The sequence below is a fragment of the Hermetia illucens genome, chromosome 5 (genome assembly GCF_905115235.1).
Source record: "Hermetia illucens chromosome 5, iHerIll2.2.curated.20191125, whole genome shotgun sequence".
In the NCBI taxonomy this organism is placed as follows: domain Eukaryota; kingdom Metazoa; phylum Arthropoda; class Insecta; order Diptera; family Stratiomyidae; genus Hermetia; species Hermetia illucens.
The window spans coordinates 11,426,734-11,445,208 of record NC_051853.1 but is presented as its reverse complement, the minus strand read 5'-3'; the positions used below and the strand labels follow the sequence as shown (position 1 = coordinate 11,445,208).

Below are 18,475 nucleotides of genomic sequence, written 5' to 3'. Positions count from 1 at the left end.
TCCCGGCATAGTCTATTGATAATTATTTTGAGCATTTTCCTTCTCAACTTCTAACTTTCTCAAGCATATTTTGATTTGCATTTCAAGCACATTTTGCATCCCTGCTCATCAACCAATTTCAAGACATTATTAATAAAACTACTACCTAATGTCACCTAGATGAACCTTTGTCGCCATAAGAAGGCGAAAGGCGAAAGGCCAACTTGGTAATTAGATAAGAATGGTGTGATGCATAGGTTAATCTACTCCGCATGGCACCCCAACTAGCTTTCCAAAGTTTTCATATGACTGAAAATTCTCAAGTCGTCTTCCTTCTATCCATCTAAATGTATGCCCTCTTCCCAAGAAGAGTGTATGCAGGGGGTTCAACTCCAAGCGCATTTTTCAAAATTTTGTGGTGTTGAACAATCATTGCGCATCTTTGACCGCCGACGGTAATTGCGGGAGAAAAACGCCACGCATAAGTTCCTATATGGTTGCGAACACCTGGCTACTGGCATTTGGCATTACGCAGCTCTGTAATAGTTATTACACGTAATAGGGAAACACACCAAAGAAAACCATCTAAGCATCATTGGGACACCGACATACGAATACATTAACCGCATGGGTCACAGACAAGTTACCAGAACAACCTAGTCCCTATCTTAAAGATGCACAATGACCGCGGAATGTCATTGCTGCTGAATTTGCGTTTCCCCTAATGTGTGTAAGCAGAAACTCGATTCTTTTTAATCAAATTCAATTCAGGTTTAAAACGTTCAGTTGTGACACTTTGACCAGATTTCAGATTCCATTTTAACCCATTAAACCCACCCCAAAACTGCTATCCTCTCCCCGCAGAACTACCACAAAGTATTAAGTGAAGGCGAAGCATGCCTCTAACCTCTCCCTCCGTCCATCCATTGCATTCTCAACCGCTTATTTCTCTCCTCCTTTGCATCGCACCACCTGTACTGAATCCGCCCCACCATGTGGTCGACTGCATTCCAGTTCTCTTGCACGCCAGTACTTCCCCAGTTGAACTTAATGATGCTGATATTCCTCCCAATGTCTCCTCTAGACTCTTCCTTTCCTTTGCGGTCGTCCGAAATACCATCGCTGCTGGAATATATCTGAAAAGCCTCCCAGATTCTCTGTAGCCAGGATAATCTGTAACAAATTATTCGCTCCAGCATTTTCTCCATAGTCTCCAATAAATATAAAGGTCTATAGTCCGGATAGCTGAGTGGTAAGAGCGCAAGGCTATCGTGCGGAACGTCACGGTTCAAATCTCACTGCTGGCAGTGGAATTTGTATCGTGATTTGACGCCGGATACCAGTCGACTCAGCTGTGAATGAGTACCTGAGTCAAATCAGGGTAATAATCTCGGGCGAGCGCAATGCTGACCACATTGCCTCCTAGTGTACCGTTACGGTCTTGAATGAAGTGCTCTAACACACTTCAAGGCCCTAATCCAACATGGATTGTTGCGCCAACGAGGTTTACCAGCTTTGGCATTTTCAAATTTCAAGAAAGATCCCTTCCGCCAAGCATGCTTCAAACAATTCCACAAATATGTCACACCTCGACTTAATAGCCAACTCAAGGGCCCATCAGCCAAAAACACTCCAAATCAATTGTTACCTCCCCAAGGGATGCTCACCACCCCCACTTGAATTTGAACCGGGGATCCCCTCTGTAAACTCCAACACTGCGCGGTAATTTACTAAGTTCAACTTTCGCAAAGCCAAAGCCTGTGAAGGCCTTAATTCGGCTTTAGCGTCTATCAGCTGGGATCACATATTATGTTATTCAAAGTATGATCAAGCTTTTAGCACCTTTAACGATATCCTGTCGCATCTCCTCTCCTGTTTTGTCCCTTCTTCTCCTGCTTGTCTGCGTAGGTTCACAACGGAAATCCTTAATAACATCCGGTTGTAACATGCACTCCAGAAGAAGTTTTGGGCTTCTAAGAATGATGCCGACTTTGCTCACGATCTGCTGCGGCCCACTGTTAAGTCCTTGATTAAAAAACACATAAAAAGTACTTGTTGAGTGTTGAAGTCGCCTTTCCCGTGGTAACTTGAAACAGTTTTGTCCCACTCTCGCTATTCGCGTAATCCCATCCAATCTCTCCCTTCTTTAATCACTTTTGCTGACTCCACTGCCAACTCCCCACAACAATTCTGCGACCTTCTCTGCTTTTACTTTTCTTCCGTGTTTTCTCCACTCCACTCTTTACGCCCCTTCTAACTGCAGGCTATTCCGAATCTCTAGCCATTCCTCTTCTTACACTTTCCATGGTTGAGTTCCTCATTGGTGACACCAATGTCGGCCCTGGTTCTCGAAGTGCTTCCTAACTTCTTCCTTCTTAACTGTAAAAAACACAGTTCCCTCCTCTTGTATAATCTACAACAAAACTCTAGAAGAATCTCTGTTCATCTCTGGAAAAAGGCCCTTATCATCACTATCCTCAAGGGCGGAGACCCTTCTCTCGCTATGAAATACCGCCCCATCTCTCTTCTTCTCTTGCTCCAAAATCCTTGAGGGATACGGCAACAACTGGCTGACCACGCACTTCGGTACCCTTTTTGTTAAAGAGCAACATGGTTTGGTGAAACATAGATCTACGGCTTCAAACCTTCTGGTCTTTACCAACTTCGTTGCTAAATGCTTTAATTTGATTTCACCAAAGTTTTTGATACCTATCTCTCATACTATTCCTTCTGATTTTGTTCTCATCGTTGCTCATCTCGTTCCTTCTCTTCTTCCTCTGGTGTTCCCCAAGGCTGTATACTTGGCTCTATGCTCTTCCCGCTGTTTATCAATGACTTCGCTTCCGTCCTCACCTGCTCATGTTTGCTTTACGCAGACGACCTTAAATTATTTGCCTCTGTTTCGTCCCCGCTGGACTGTGCTCTTTTGCAATCCAACGTTGATACTCTGCTCCGTTGGTGTTCGGTTAACAAGCGGACACTGAATGTATACTATTCGATTAATATTGATCAACCTCAACCACCACCAGATAACCCAGGATCAACTTCCGACAACCATCCCCCAGAGAGATATAGATGTTACCATAATTATTGAGCCATATCGAGATCATAGAATTTGCGTCAAGGATCAGATGGGCTAAGCAGCGCGATGGCGCACCTGGAAGAAAGCTTTATCAGTCTTCCACTCAGCGCTACACTTGACGGAGGGCTTGTTATATATAGTGAACCTGATATACGTGAACGTCGCTTCAATCAGAAGAGTTGCTTGACATGAAAGTGAGGAGTAGACATACAGTGATCATCAGGGAATCTGCATGGAAATCAAGGGTAAAACGAGCTCCAAAAAGAGCTCTCTCTCTCTCTCTGGCCAATGCGTGACCGAAGCATGCAATGCTATTAAGCTCAGATGGCGACTGTTTCCCACCAATTCAACTGCTGATAGAACAACGAAATCGGTTTGTGAGCTGGATGTTTCCGAAGATGGAGGCTTTACTAGGGACGTACGGGAAAATTCCCTAGTGACGATCGAGAGGAGATGCATTGACAAGTTCGGGGCCGCTTAAAGGAAGCGATTCGCAAAAGTAAAAGCAACTGCTCGAAACGGGTGTGCGAAGATGCCTTAATGAAAAGGCTGCGAAGATCGCACCAGGTGCCCTATCCACGCCCCTTGAAAAAAAAATCCTGTCATTCTGTTTCCTCACCATGAAAACAACAGAAGGCAAACGGTGGTGCAGGTCAAGAAGTGGATGATGTTGCCAGTTACCAGGAACGAGCTGAAGGAAATATGAAGTAAGATCGCTAACAATAAGACCCCTATTTGAAGAAGGCACCACTTATAGAGCTTTGAAGCTCACAGTGAGACTAGGCTCGACCTACTCGCCAACACCTTCGAGGCATGCCTTAAAGGAAAAATATTGCCTATCCAGTGGAAAACGCAAAAACTGGTGTTACTTCCCAAATCCAACAAAACACCTGGAGGTCCAGCATCGTATTGTATCTGATCTGCCTCCCGGATATAATGGGAAAGATGATGGAGAGACTCATCTATAACAGACTTTACCTATTGTCGAAAGCAGTAATGGCCTGTCAGAGCGCCAGTATGGGTTTCGACATGCCCACTCTTCCTGGATACAATAAGCACGGTGATGAGCTAGCAAAAGATGCACTGAATTCCGGTCGCCGCTATACCGTATTGGCAAAGGATGTCAAAAGCGCATTCAACTCCCCGAATTTAGGGCGGAAATGAATGCGTCTTGGCTGGCACAGGTATTCCAGGATATTCAGCGTGTCTGATCGGAATTTACCTCTCGGCGAGAACTCTCCCAAATCGTCACAATGAGGTGTTACATAATACGGTACAGGGCAACTTGCTGTGGAATGTCATTGACAATGGAATACTTGAGCCTCTCGTCCTAGGGGAGATTAATATTGTAGGCTTTACCGATGACAGCGAGACTGCGAGAAAGGTAAGGATCTGGCTGGAAAAGGCCGGGTTGACCCTGGCGAATGAAAAAGCGAAAGCAGTTTTAAAGAAGAAAAACTCTGTGAAAGTAGAAGTCGGTGGACATATGGTCGCCTCTAAGCCAACTGTCAAGTACCTGGGGGTAATAAACCCCAAACTGAACTTGAGAAGGCACCTAAAATATGCATATCAAAAAGCAGCTGGTGCCACTGTGGTGCTTGCAAGAATATTGACGAATGTCGGTGTTAAGAAACATTGCAGAAGATTGTGTAGAGAAGGAAGCAGGTGAATTCTATTTACCAGATGATGGCTATGAGGGTTTTGTAACACTTTTAGAATCGGGTCAAATGAGGCAGTATTGGCGGTGGTGGGCATGATCCTAGTTTACATTCTGCCTTGCAATACCAAGCAAGACGTATGGAGAGGCAAACAGAATTCAGGAATGCGGCAAGGTGAGAACCGCATAATTTCTGAGGACACAGATAGGTCGAGTCATCGAATAGACAGTGGATTCAAGGATCATTCCCAACAATAGGGTATGGTTTATCCAGAAGGATGGAGAAATCAACTACTATCACGAGTCACAGTGATTGCTATAGGCAGTATCTGCACCGTTTAGGCTTGATAATTCGTGGAATTGTCCTGTAGGCAATGGTATGGTATGGAGGATTCATGTGATGCATGTGGAAAGAAGAAGCTGGACACAAGTGCTGGGAAGGAGCGTGAGCCGGGAGAGTATAGTTACCGAGATTTTGCGGTCGAAGGAGATCTAGTTTACTGTTTCGTCTGCAGTTGTCAGAATACAGAAGGAGCTGGTGAAGGAAGTAAGGAGGAGGAACGTTAAACTGGACCAATATTCCAAAGGCGTTCGTAGTATAAATGGTGGCAGTTGCTAACTAGAACTAATGTTCTTCGGGCTGATTCACAATGTTCTGGAGGAATTGTCTGAGACTCTGGTTGCTTTCCAATCTTGGTGAACCTGACATTTTTGTACTAAACTGAACTGAATTCTTTTCATTCTTTTCATTCGATGGAGTTTTCTACAACTTTTTCGTAAAAGGGAATTTGTCGAGCTCTTTCAACACTATTCAGATGGAGTTTCTGAACATCGATTCTCAGGGCATTATGGCAGTTGAACTTCCTCGGAAACCCCATAGGGAGTCTTAGGAGCATTCTGGCAAGTAGAAAATTTCAATCCTCATGGGAGATACATCCATTTGATGTTTGTTAAGATACTCTATGTACTTGAGTGTCCTTTGTAAGGAATTAGTATTTACGGGATGAACATTGCACATTCACTCTACAATCTGGTTCTCTATGAAACCACTATGCTTGGAAAATAAATGTCCATTGAATGTTGATGTCAGGCTCCGAAATCGTGATGAAGCTATTCTATGATATCTACAAAGCAGCATTTCCATCTAAAAACCGCAAAAGCTCTTCATAGTTCCCAGTTCTCACCGCATGCCCTGAAACTTCCCTGGGAAAATCTGGAACATTGATCTGCCATTAAATGCAAATCCACACCCCCGATAGCATACATCTGCCCCCACATCCGAATGTGCTCTTCCGCCTGGAATTACTTCTCGATTAAAAAACTTTCTTGGTCTCCATTTTTTCACACCTGTTTTCGCTACATCACAATTTTCATGTATTTTTAAATTCTTGTTAATCTTCTCATTGCAGGTGAACATCAGCAACACATGGACATTGCCACAGGACGGCTTTGCCGTGTTCTACCGCTTCTTCCGGGATAAAATTTCATGGTTCGAGGCAGATGCCGTGTGCCAGTTCCATCATGCTAATCTAGTCACAGGTGGGGATTATGAGATTTGTGCAGTAGTGTTAGTGTTATTGTGGCTGCTTATCGGGCACACCCTCCATGTAAAGTCTAGTTCGAAACAATGGCATCCTTTGCGATTTAGTGAGACGTCCACTAACAGAATGGACAAAGGATGGGGTTCCGGGTTTTATATTGGGGGTGGCGAAATAACGCTGTAAATATTTAATGGAGCCAGCTTTGATGATAGATCAAGCACGAATTTAATTAGAGCGTGTTTTTTGATTAAGAATTCAATTAGCCCGATCCGGAAAGTCCAGAATAAATTGCGTGAAAATCGCCAGTTGGTTAGGAGGGGACTGTGATATTGTACACTTAATATCTATTCAGTAATCCGGGAAAACTTCCAATGAATTATAGAATGCGTCCTGCTATTAAATTGCTATGCTGCTTTAGAGTTTCAGGTATTAGGCCTACAAATAAGTTCTGCCGGTTTTCACAATAGATGGCGTAGCTTGTTTTTTATTCAATTGATCCACATTTGCAAACATTCATCGGAAAGCTACTGTCAATAGGCACAAACGTCAGTATAAATTATTTAATTGAAGTGTAAACAACAATACTTTTTTCAACGAAAATGGCCAATTTCGTACCAAATAATGTGTTTTTGCGGGGAGTTCTACTTCATTATTTCAATATGAAGAAAAAAGCAACCGAAAGTCATTGCATTTTGGTGGAAGTTTATGGTGAACATGCTCTATCTGAGCGAACGTGTCAGAGATGGTTTGGACGGTTTAAAAGTGGCAATTTTGACTTGGAAGGCGAAGAGCGCGCCGGACGGCCAATAATTTTTGAATATGAAGAATTAGAGGCATTGCTCGACCAGGATCCATCGCAAACGCCAGAAGAACTTGGAAAAGCACTTCAAGTCACTCAGCAAGCCATTTCCCACCGTTTAAAAGCAATGGGAATGATCGGAAAGGTCGAAAATTGGGTTCCGTATAAACTGAAGCCAAGAGACGTCGAACGACGTTTTTTCACGTGCGAACAACTGCTCCAACGACAAGAAAGGAAGGGTTTTCTGCATCGAATAGTTACTGGCGATGAAAAGTGGATCCATTACGATAATCCCAAGCGTCGGGCAACGTGGGGATACCCCGGCCATGCCTCATCATCGACGGCCAAAGCGAATATTCATGGTGAGAAGATCATGCTGTGTGTATGATGGGACCAGCTGGGTGTGGTATACTATGAGCTGTTAAAACCGAACGAAACGGTCACGGGCAAACTCTGCCGACGTCAAATGATGCGTTTGAGCCGCGAACTCAAGAAAAAACGGCCGCAATACCAGCAAAGGCATGATAAAGTTATTTTGCAACATGACAATGCTCGCCTACATGTTGCACAGTCCGTTAAAACATATCTAGAAACGTTGAAATGGGAACTCCTACCCCATCCGCCGTACTCTCCAGACATTGCTCCTTCTGATTACTATTTGTTCCGGTCGATGCAGCATGGCCTGGCTGACCAGCATTTCTCCAATTACGACGAACTCAAAAAATGGCTCGATGAGTGGATAGCGGCCAAGCCGGCTAATTTTTGGCGCGATGGTATCTATGAATTGCCTGAAAGATGGAAGAAAGTTTTAAACAAAAACCGACAGAACTTATTTGTAGGCTTTATAGCTTTTCAAATCAAAGTCGCACTTACTTACTACCCTCCTTTTATGCTGTACCAAACTACCCTTTATTAGCCAAAAGTATTCACTCGCTTGCCAAGGATGCTCACAAGGTCATACAAGTATAATGAACCAAGAGGATAGACCAAGGGTTAAAGCTGCTGAGCAGCTCAAGTAAAGTCAACTCATGAGGAGCTGCCTAACTTCATTAAACATTCCATGAAGGATTTCTCATCGAAGAGCTGCCTTTTGCTTTAGTTTTGTTGATAATCTCCTGGGCCAGTATCGAGTCTATCAATGAACTTTCTCAGAGAAACTAAACTATCTCGTAGGTGCTATAAAAAAACTTGATTCGAGTTGCTTCGTCTAGATTTTAGGTCATCCAAGATGATCAAGATCAACCACGAGGGCTGAGTTATCTGAAAACTTAATGAAAATTTACCTTGTAAGCCTGCCCGCACCTGAACGTTGCTCTACTGAAGTGTCCTGTCGACACGGATTTGCACGCCTCTGTGCACCCTCCCCTCCTGAGTGCAGCTCAACTGATTTGTCCCATGCCACTGTGGTAGCCAGGTTCGGGAATGTTGTTAGGTCCTTCTTGAAACTTGAGTCCCTCTCATGTTGTTCTCGAAGTTTTCTCACGTCCTTGATCCCGTGAGTTCAAATCGCATGAAAATTTTTTTTTGTTGAGGATGCTGGGAGTCCTGAGTCCGCATCCACTCGATGACGGACCGGACCACTTGGGAAGCAACTTACTTCTTCTCTTGTGATCTACGAACCTCTCGTTTTGGGTTAAACACCCAAGTTTTTTTTTAAAAAGCAAAAAGTCGACCGACGGTTTCGTTCAGAGCAGAGGCAAGTCATCAGACCCTGCCTCTCCTCTGCCTTGGGAGCAGCGAAATCGAATGAAAACCGCATGGAAACCTTAAATACAAAATAGGAACAACAACAATAGTAAAAGCGGACGAAGACCTGGAAATGGTGAGTAAAGCAGAAACTCGGAACCCAAGGGCCTTGATCAAGAGAGAGCATTCACAGATGTGATCCTGAATCGACGTTTCTCTTGCCTCAGAGCCTAAGGAGATACGAGTTCGGGGTGCCTACCCGACCTCGTCATTCTTTAGCCATAATAATTGAGGATACCCCTATTGGAAGCCAGAATGTTTGGTTGTAAATTGCTGATGTCTGCAAGTTTAGCAGTTATGGATCTAGTCCTTCATCTAGAAAAACAATTTTAGGCCAATAGGCCAGTGATCGCAATCTACCCAAGGTTTGCCAGACCTTCCAGATCATCAAGTAGGTAGACCGCTACTTAGGAACACAAAACTACCAAACCCTTTCTGCAGCTCATCTTGATCATGATTGGTTCGCCTGTATACCATTACATCAAAGGCTAAAATAGCTTCTCCACACCAGCAGAACAGACATTTCCTCTGCAGCTTGTCTGCCAACGGTGAAATCGTGTAATGAATCGTAGCTGTCTGACCAGTCCTCGGACGCGAAAAATGTAAAATGGAGATACTTTTTCAGGGCCGGTACAAATGGTCCTATTGCCAATGATTTGCCCTAACACCGAACACCTTTCTTCAAAAATTTGTTTTTCCAGGTGTTCCTTATCAAGCCAATGTGTCTCTTACAGAGAACCACATCTCTTAGGAGCACCAAATATTAGTTGAAGGTTCTATGATGAGCAGTGTGCCATCTAAATATGTGAATACTTAATGGCGCAACGATGATTTTGTCCATCAGTCGCTGCATGCATTGCGGAAGCCAAGCGGCATGGTCATGAACTGACACTCTTGGATGCTTCATCCGGCAGAATTTGGCATAACGTATCCGTTAGGCCTAAACTTGCGATAAATCAAGCATGGAGCTGGCCGAAAGTCCGTTCAATGGGAGGTAAAGGATAAGTGGCCGTCTTCAAGCGGGATAGACTGAAAAGTGTCACTCCTTAATTGGTCTTCTACCACCGGCATTGATGAAATGCATGTCCTAAGCCTTCCGCTTCGGATGACGGAAAACTGTCAATGTTGTTATATCTAGCCTTGCTCGTTGGTGTGCCGTTCAATGATGCTGGTTAACATTTTCGACATTTTCGAAAGTGGGAGTAAATCTTGCCACAACTTGCACACAAAGTCGGCACCAAGATAACGACGGAATGAGGAGAAATTACAACGATTTTGTCCGATCACGAAACGCGATATCAACCGATACTTTGTTTACTATCGAGTGGTAAGTCCAATTGGCTGTCTTAGGGTCTATGGGAAATGGCTAACATTTGTGCTGACTGCCCTTAATTATTATCCGCCGAAACTTTGAAGCTAAGTAAATTAAGGTGATTCGGTATTAATCAATTTTGAGGGTCGTTGATCCAAGGCTATGTCTGATATCAATGTTGGACCGCTAGGGAGAACACCAGTGTAGTAAAGACGACGATTACGTATTATTCACTGCCAATTTTGGCCTAAACCAAGTGCTGAGCGCCTACGTCATCGCATCGTCTCCACTGCTATTTAGAAAATTCGTTCCCTAACCACTTAGTATTTATACAGTCTTACCTGCAACGGCTATAGAGCCGAAATGTCCTTATAGGTATTAAGGTAAATTTTGGAGTACTTCCAGTCAAAAAAGTGGTCTGCTTCAACACAGTAGCATTCGGTGTTACCTTGGAAGATACATATTGCCGCTACATATTACACTGGTAAATGTAACTGGGTTCTGGGAATTGACATAAGGGCTTGGGCGTGTCCGCAAGCATACAATGTAGCAGGAGACTCGGAATTCCCAAACACTCTACGTACGAATGATGAGATCAGCTCTTTTTCAATTATTTGGTGGTATTCTAATTATCCAAACCAGGGAAACGAGAAAAACTAAGGGAAATAGGCTGCTCGGACAAGGTACAGGGAGAACTGAAACTTCAGCGCTCGTGTCGACCAGGAAGCAACGTCTACTTAGGGGGTCGAAGATTGTAAGACGACGTGGTACTGCGTTTTGGGTAACCGTCGACAAGGCACTCAGCGAGCCTAGTTTTTTGTTGCGCTAAACGTGCATCCGGTGATACATTTAGCCGCTTGAGCTCCGTATTTCCGATGGTACCAACAAACCGTCGAGGTCGATGAGGGTCCTGGCGAACGGCCACCCGAACGCCCCTTTTAGGAGGCAGATCTCGACCGTCAGTGCGATCGAGATCTACCTCCCAAACCCAAAGTACTAACCTTCGCAGCGAACTTGGTGACGGCGTCAGTGCAAATTGCGCCTCCAACTGACAGAACTACGCAGCCGGATTGCGACGCCAAAAGGGAGGCACTCCTTCCGCGGATCTTCCCTCGCGCGACATATTCCCTTGTGATTCAGAGGGAGGGGAGAAAAGGGACGACACACCGGAGCGGAATACGGCTGTGGCCCAACTGAATTTGCGTCCGCCGACGAAAGAATTTCCGCAGCCGCGCGGAAGGTGGTCTGACAGAGACCGGAGGGAGCACAACAAAAAAAATGAAAAAAACTCCCGTCCACCGTAGCGAAACTTAAAAAAAAAATAAAAATAAATATCAAAATAATACAAAATGTCGACGTCGCTGATGGTTGCAGCTATTCTCGTTGGCACCATGGTAAAAAGCGGCTGCCGCACACCTAAAGCACCCCCGATAGAACAAGATAAAAGTCCAAATTAAAACCTTATTTACTCTCACCTCCTGGTTAGATATCTAGATAAGAAGGCCGCAACTAAGGGGTATGGCAGCCGAGCTGCACAGCTCAACTCCACGCTTAAACTCACTCGGAGCTTTGCCCGCGATGTAGCCATAACCACAACCACCATGAAACTCCCACAAGTAGGCCATAATAACCGCAAATAACCAGGTAGAGGGCACATCCTCCAGAAATTCTCCTGGAGCATATGCTCTCAGAGAGCCATTCCGGTCCCCGTGGTATCAGATAAGCTTCGGTGAAGCTTCGTGGCAAGAGCCACTTCAGATGAGTTCCTTGCAGGGTCTGATCGCCCTCCTCGAGTACGTGGGGGCGGCACTCCCCGACGGTTTGACTGGAATTAGCTCGAAGCGGAGAACCGCAGCGAAACCTTTCCATCAGTCAACAACTGCTCTGCGTCTGGAACGTTTGTGTAGCCATCTCTTGATGTTCTGCGTCCGACCCGAGTAGGTCCTGGCTCGGGTCCTGGCGAATTGTTGAAAGTTGCTGTCTTGAGGCCTGGCGTAGTTTACTTTTCATTCACTTTTTGATGAGGTTCCTTTTGTATCCGTTTTTCTTGGCTGTTTCCAGGATGTAGTTCATTTCTTTATTTCTTCTCTCCTCGTTGAGCGACGTTGTGACCATCCTGCTAATCATAAAGTTGTATGCTGCCATCTTAAGGTGAAAATCGTGGTTTTGAGATGTATGTAATGCTTCGTTCTGTCTGGGTCGGTTTCTTGTAGATGTCGAATTCAAAATCCCCTCTTTCCCGGATTTTTTTTAAGTCCCGGAACGGTGTCCCTCGTTCCTTTACAATCCCCATGGTGAACTCGATGTTCCTGTGTGAGGAGGTTCTTGAGAATCGTTCCTGTTTCTTCCCTTTTGATGATTGCTAATACATCGTCCACGTATCTGATCCAGAGGAGTGCCCCAGCCCCCTCGAGTTCATTCTCCAGCTTCTCCATAAATAACTCGCATAGCCGCCGCTAGAGGAGGTTGCCCATTGCTGCCCCGGAGGTTCTTTTATCAAATTCATTCCTGAAAGTGAAATAGGATTCACTCATGCATCTGAAGGCCAGTTTCTTATACAGTTTAGCCTTCTTCCGCCATTCGGATGAGTTTTCGTCCAGCGTGATCCATTCTTCGAACAAGTATAAGGCTCTCTACATCGGTACGCTTGGGGACAGCGCTTTTACGTCGCAGGATACTAGCATTTCATCACTTTGTATCCTCTGGCCTCGTTGAGTTTGGCAATGTCTTCTCTCCTGTTTCCCAAGGTCCGTTTTCCTATTTGAAGGTCTAACGTTTTGACTTCTTCCAAGAACCACTTCGCAATATTCTGGGTTGCTGAATCCGTTGCTGCTATATCTCTCTGGCTTCCTTGCCTTCTTTATGTATTTTGGGGATGCATTCGATTCTAGGCAGAGATGGGTTAGGCATCCTCAGTTCAGCTGCTTTCTTAATAATGAGTTAGCATTCAGTCAGAGCCTTTCCCACTCTTTTAACGGAGTCCGGCAGAGGGCCCTTCCTGATGACATAAAACTTTTAACCAATAAAAAGGAAGATATCTTCAAAGGCAAATCTTACCCTTTAAATTTCGGCTAACTAACTACTTCCTAATTCAATCCATTTCAAAACTAGTTTTTCTAGTTTATCCATATCAGCCGGTTTGCAAGTGGCACTATCCTTCTCTTGATTTATTTCGAAAATCAACAATCACTTCGAGATAGTTTGTTCCTCCAAATATGCATATTTCGGCACCTTCCTCAGTGCTTAGGTTTGAAAAAGGAAAAAATTCAAAATCGTCCTGTTTGCACTTACTCTCTTTGATATCGTGAGGGTGATTAAAACCTCATTTACTCTCTTCTCCTGTTCATTAGATATTATAATATCGTCAAGGAGTGCGTCTCCTGATGAATTTGAAGAGCCAGGTATATTCGTTGCTTTGATCCCCGTTGAGAAATTCATCCTTCGGTGTTTTGCAAATTTCTATACTTACAGCTTCATATCCTTCATGTGGTTCACCAACCTTACGTTCTCCCTGGAAACCCTCTGTTTATTTAGGACGATGTGCTCCGCCACCTTTGATCTGAAAGCCGACGTATCCTTTTTTCTGCCAATTCTGTTTCCTTTAAATGTTCCCTAAAATATATTCCCACGTTACTTCTGGTTTGTCCGATGCATACTTTCTTGCAATCAGCGCAGGAACTGGCCATTTGATCGACAGGATCTTTGGTCGATCCCAGAAGGAACTTGAGTTGGTTGTTCCTACTGCTGAAGACGACGCTGACGTCCAAACCATGTCTCCCCAGTTCTCTTTTCAACGAAAGGGATATTTCGTTGATTCCAAAACTGTTCTCTGTCTGAGCTGTTGATCCGGAGTTAGCTTGGTGTGCGCTTGCCGTTGAAGAGTCCTCTTTCGGTTGCTAATGAAGCTGCTGATGTCATGGTCGGAATAACCATTCAATCTGGCGACCTCAAAAATATGCTTCTCTCCAAGGAAAAGGGGAGAGTTAGCATCTACTGAAACATGTAATTGAAAAAAAGGGACTTAGTGCTGATAAGCGTGGTTCGAAGTGATGGGTATAACTCGTTTGTTGTCCTTCAGTTTTCTGTAGATTTCCAGGTTTACCTCTTTAACAGCAGGTCCATGAAAGGTAATTGACCTTTCTTTTCCATCTCTAGGATGAACTCGATACTGGGGAGAAAATGCTCAACTTCCTTAATAAACTGCACCCCGAACCTCTCAAGGACTTTGGGAGGGCAGTGGCATTAATTGTGAAGTATCTTTTCCAAATAAATACAATAATTGCTATTTTCTGTAAACAGTTTGAAGTAATCCACAATTTATGCTCCAACAAATAGCGAAGCTTAAATATGTAGTTCTTTACAGAGTCCTTTCTGAAACATTCCAAGTTAAGCATTTTTCCGCCATATCCGTCCGAAAACCTAGTATCAGAGAGGCCATCGCGCGACTTCCTTGTGGTTCCTCCATACAAATTCTGAGATTAATCTCCAATGATAATTACACATATCTCCCCAAATTTGATGGAATTTTCAGGGTTTATCGCACATGCGGGTACAATCTTCCCGACACGCCTCTCAACTTTTGGGAAATCTAATGAAAATATTCACTTAGTCGAACAAATACTTTGCAATCGTTTTACCCTAAAATTGCTGTTTTTTTCTGCCCATTTATCAACCCTCCCCAGACCCCTGACCATGTAAATAATTCATCAGTGGCTCTAAATTTCTCCTTTATTAAACCCAATGCATGTCATCCAGAAGGATACGGAAATTCAAATTTGCGGTATGTCTTCTGTATAGAATGTGCCCGAATAATGAAGGGATCGTCCAGGACGATAATACACTCAAGTTACGTTTTACATCATGCGAGCAAGTGGACTAGAAGAGCTACTATAATTGAAATGCCTGGAACTGCTATTCCCAGCCGATTACAAAGCACCGAGTAATTTACCAGTGTTGGGAAAGAGCCCTTCCCAGGAAGGGAGGCTGAGGGTTCAGGTTGGGATCTCGGTCCTGCCTTTTGTAGTTCCGTAGCAGAGCATGCCAGGCCATTGTGTTCGAAGATGGACTGAATGGCTACAAGCCCACACAATATGTTCGAAATTGTTAATACATGTACAACTAAATGCCTGGAATTTTATCGAAAGGTCTAATAAAGATATGTTACTCGGTTTTGTTTCCAGTTGACAATGGACAACAGTTTGATGCCGCTCGGGAGTTCTTAAAGGTGCTGGATGTGACAGACACAGTTTGGATCGGCCTCATGAGACCACAGAATTCCGAACGCTTTACATGGTCGTAAGTATTCAATTATTGTGAGAGTGTGAACTGCAGGACAAAGGATTGTTATTTGGGTTTGAATGGAAGAGAGAGTGGGCGAGGATAAGTAAATATTATTTGTACATGATTGCCTTGAAAATCATATGCTATTGCTTCGAATCATTGAACCTGGAGGTTGTTTGCGGATAATTGTGCTTCAGGAAATGTAGCCAGCAAAACTGGCTTCTTGTGTATTATTGGGATCTCTATTTTCAATCTGAATGCTATTAAGGATTTAAATGGATTTTTACTGTGATATATGGAGAGAATAATAGGCATTGTTGATAGAGTTTTGATCATAACTTATTTTTGTTCCCTCATGGTATTGGGAGAAAGCTTTTCTGTAAATATAGATCTCATAGTGCGTTTCGAAGTCCTGGACCTAGTTTAACATCGGTTCTAAAATAAGGCTACAATTGCCTACAAAGTGCAAATTTGAGGTGTAATAAGGTCTTATGTGAAGTTGCCAAATCTTCCATCAGGCGCGTCCCTTCGAGCGGATAAGGGAACGCTTGGTGGATGCGTTATGGCATGCACGCATCAGGAGATGTGCGTGCGTGAAGTAAACGCCCACCCGTGGATAAAAAATTGACTATGGGAAGAACACCCAAACCAAATATGGAGGACGAGAAGGGTAGTTTTTTTACGGTGCCGGGGTTCGGAAACCCAGTACCGGCGGTTTTTCGGAGTGGGCAAGCGGTCTCCCGGCCGTCGATATCCAGCGACCACAGTGCCTCAGTAGCGGGAAACTTGGCTGCTTTGTCATTTAATGCTACAAGAATTTTAGTGGAGTGGAAATGTGATCTACATCGGGTCCTTTCCGAAAAAGTTCAAAACTTGCAAGGTCATCGCCGAAGGCAACAAAGGAACTTGCAGGGCCCCCGAACTGACATAACTATCAATGCCGTAAAATGCTATTGTGGAAGGCAGCAAACTGCAACAGCGTTTGTTTCATTGGGGGAACGCATAAATGAACCCTTTCAGTTCAATAAAAACAGGTGGAATATCCACCAAAATGTCAGGGCTCTGATACCAGGTATTCAGTTGTACTTAGGTTGTATTAGGGTAGTGGAGGAGAAAAATGCCCAAGTGCCATGTGGCAAAATCACACAGGAGACGCAGGTGACGCCACCTCAACGTAAGATAGGTGAGAATGTGGGCAAACGCAGTAGGGATGGAATAAGTGAATCCCTTGGTGTCCAACAAGTGGCCAAAAAGAAAAAGCCTCATCGCCAAAGAAAGCTGCTCCGGCGAAAGTTTCGGGTAATCCTTCGATTAGGGGTCCACCAGTGACAAAAGGGCAACAGTCTACAGCTTGTAAACCCGAAGAATAGTTAATTCAGTTTGTTTTTCATGGAGAATAAACATATATTAATAAAAAAAATCGACGAAACAATAGGGAAGGAGGAAGTCTTGAGTACATTTGGGCGGAACACAAAAATGCGTTGTTCACCGCAGCAATCAACGAAAGAGGCAGCGAGGACTGACATACCCGATGTGACACCGGGGCGCCCAAATAAAGAGGAAGCCTTATTAAGTAGCGCGGCTGACCGTGCGGAGATGGTAACTTCAATACCTTGTAGTGCCCCTGTTCCAGAAGAAAGCAAAGCTCAGTCAGAATCGCTAGTCCTGAGCAGATGGATTCGGACACAAACCGAGTGGAAATGCAGTCGACCGTCCTAGCAAGAACCGAAGAGGAAAGGCCCATCAGGAAATGCGCAGCAGTGGTGAAGCGTATGCGGTCGACAACGTTTCTCCAGAGGAATGCCAGCAAAGGCATCAAAAACGGGCCGATCGAATTGGAGGAACTATTGGACCGCATCTACTTCTATAGGCGAATGTGGAGAGCAGCGGAAGACGATTGGAGTGTAGAAACAACCGCACTCTCCGCTGAGAACGCTGCTTGCGTCAAACGGACCGCAGATAGCCCACTGCAAAGCGAACTGGGGAGAAAGCGGAAAGAGGACTACGTGCCCGAAGGAGACTTTAATGAAATAGTTTCCAGGGCCCAAAAAAAGAAAGCGAAGAAGGAAAAAAAGAAACAGCTGACTCCGCCATCAGAGACACATCTGTCCAAAGACAAGAAGGCTGCCAACCAAAAGCCAGGAGCATAAAAGGACGGAAGGCAGGACATTTGCGGAAGTCTTTAGTGAAATCCTCTACAGGATGAAACCCGAAGACAACGAAGCAGAGATGTGTTCCATACGGAAAACGAGGAGTGGCGGAGTTCTCGTCGAACTGGGCCCAAAGACGACCAACAAGAGTACGTTCCGCGAAGCAGTCAAGGAGCTATTGGAGGGGAAGGCTCTTGTTTCCAGCCTAGAGGCCATGTGCTCCCTTGAAATGCGGGATCTTGATTGCGTCACAGAAAAGTTCGAAGTAGAAGAGGTGATAAAGCGTGAATGTCCAGAGGTAACCAATGCCCGGGTAGGTATCACTTCTGTAAATGCTCGAGGCCAAAAGCTCGCCGTGGTGGAAGTCCCCGAACAATATGCGGGGAAACTCCTTAGCAGTGGGAGAATCAAAATCGGATGGGTAGTATGCAGGGTGCGAATGCGGATAGTCCCCACCAAGTGCTTCAGATGCCTCGACTGTGGACACACGTCAGAAGTTTGCAAGAGACCGGACTGGTGAGAGCGTCGCACACACTGCGCGGAAGGTGTCCAATCTTCAGGGCGAAATTGGAGAGGGCTAGGGTGCGAACGGCGTGATCCGCATTTTACAAATTAACATGCACCAGAGTACTACTGCCCAACAGTTGCTAGCACAGTTCGCTGCGAAAGTAAATGCTGATCTAGTGCTGATTAGCGAACAATACCGAAACAAGGACCCCACCTCTTGGCATATTGACTTATTGGGCACCGCTGCCATATGAGTTCGGAACGACGTTCGACTTCGTGTTCCTGACGAAGGCCGGGGAAACTTTTTTCTCTGGATCCTGCGTTTAGAGATAACGTTTACCTGACGCCGAACGGGGCGATGCCGGACTTTCGGCGCCAGCTTGATGCTCTGGAAGGCGCCGTTTCGAGCACGGAGGGATGCT

The 18,475-nt window shown here is 44.8% G+C and overlaps 1 protein-coding gene across 1 annotated transcript in view; it reads left to right on the top strand.

The window, feature by feature from the left end:
• LOC119657538 overlaps nt 1-18,475 on the top strand; it is a 129,668-nt gene that overhangs the window by 98,201 nt on the left and 12,992 nt on the right. The window contains exons 2-3 of the mRNA XM_038064481.1: nt 6,128-6,257; nt 15,297-15,411. Coding sequence (XP_037920409.1) covers nt 6,128-6,257; nt 15,297-15,411 — 245 coding nt within the window. The remainder of the gene's footprint in view (nt 1-6,127; nt 6,258-15,296; nt 15,412-18,475) is intronic.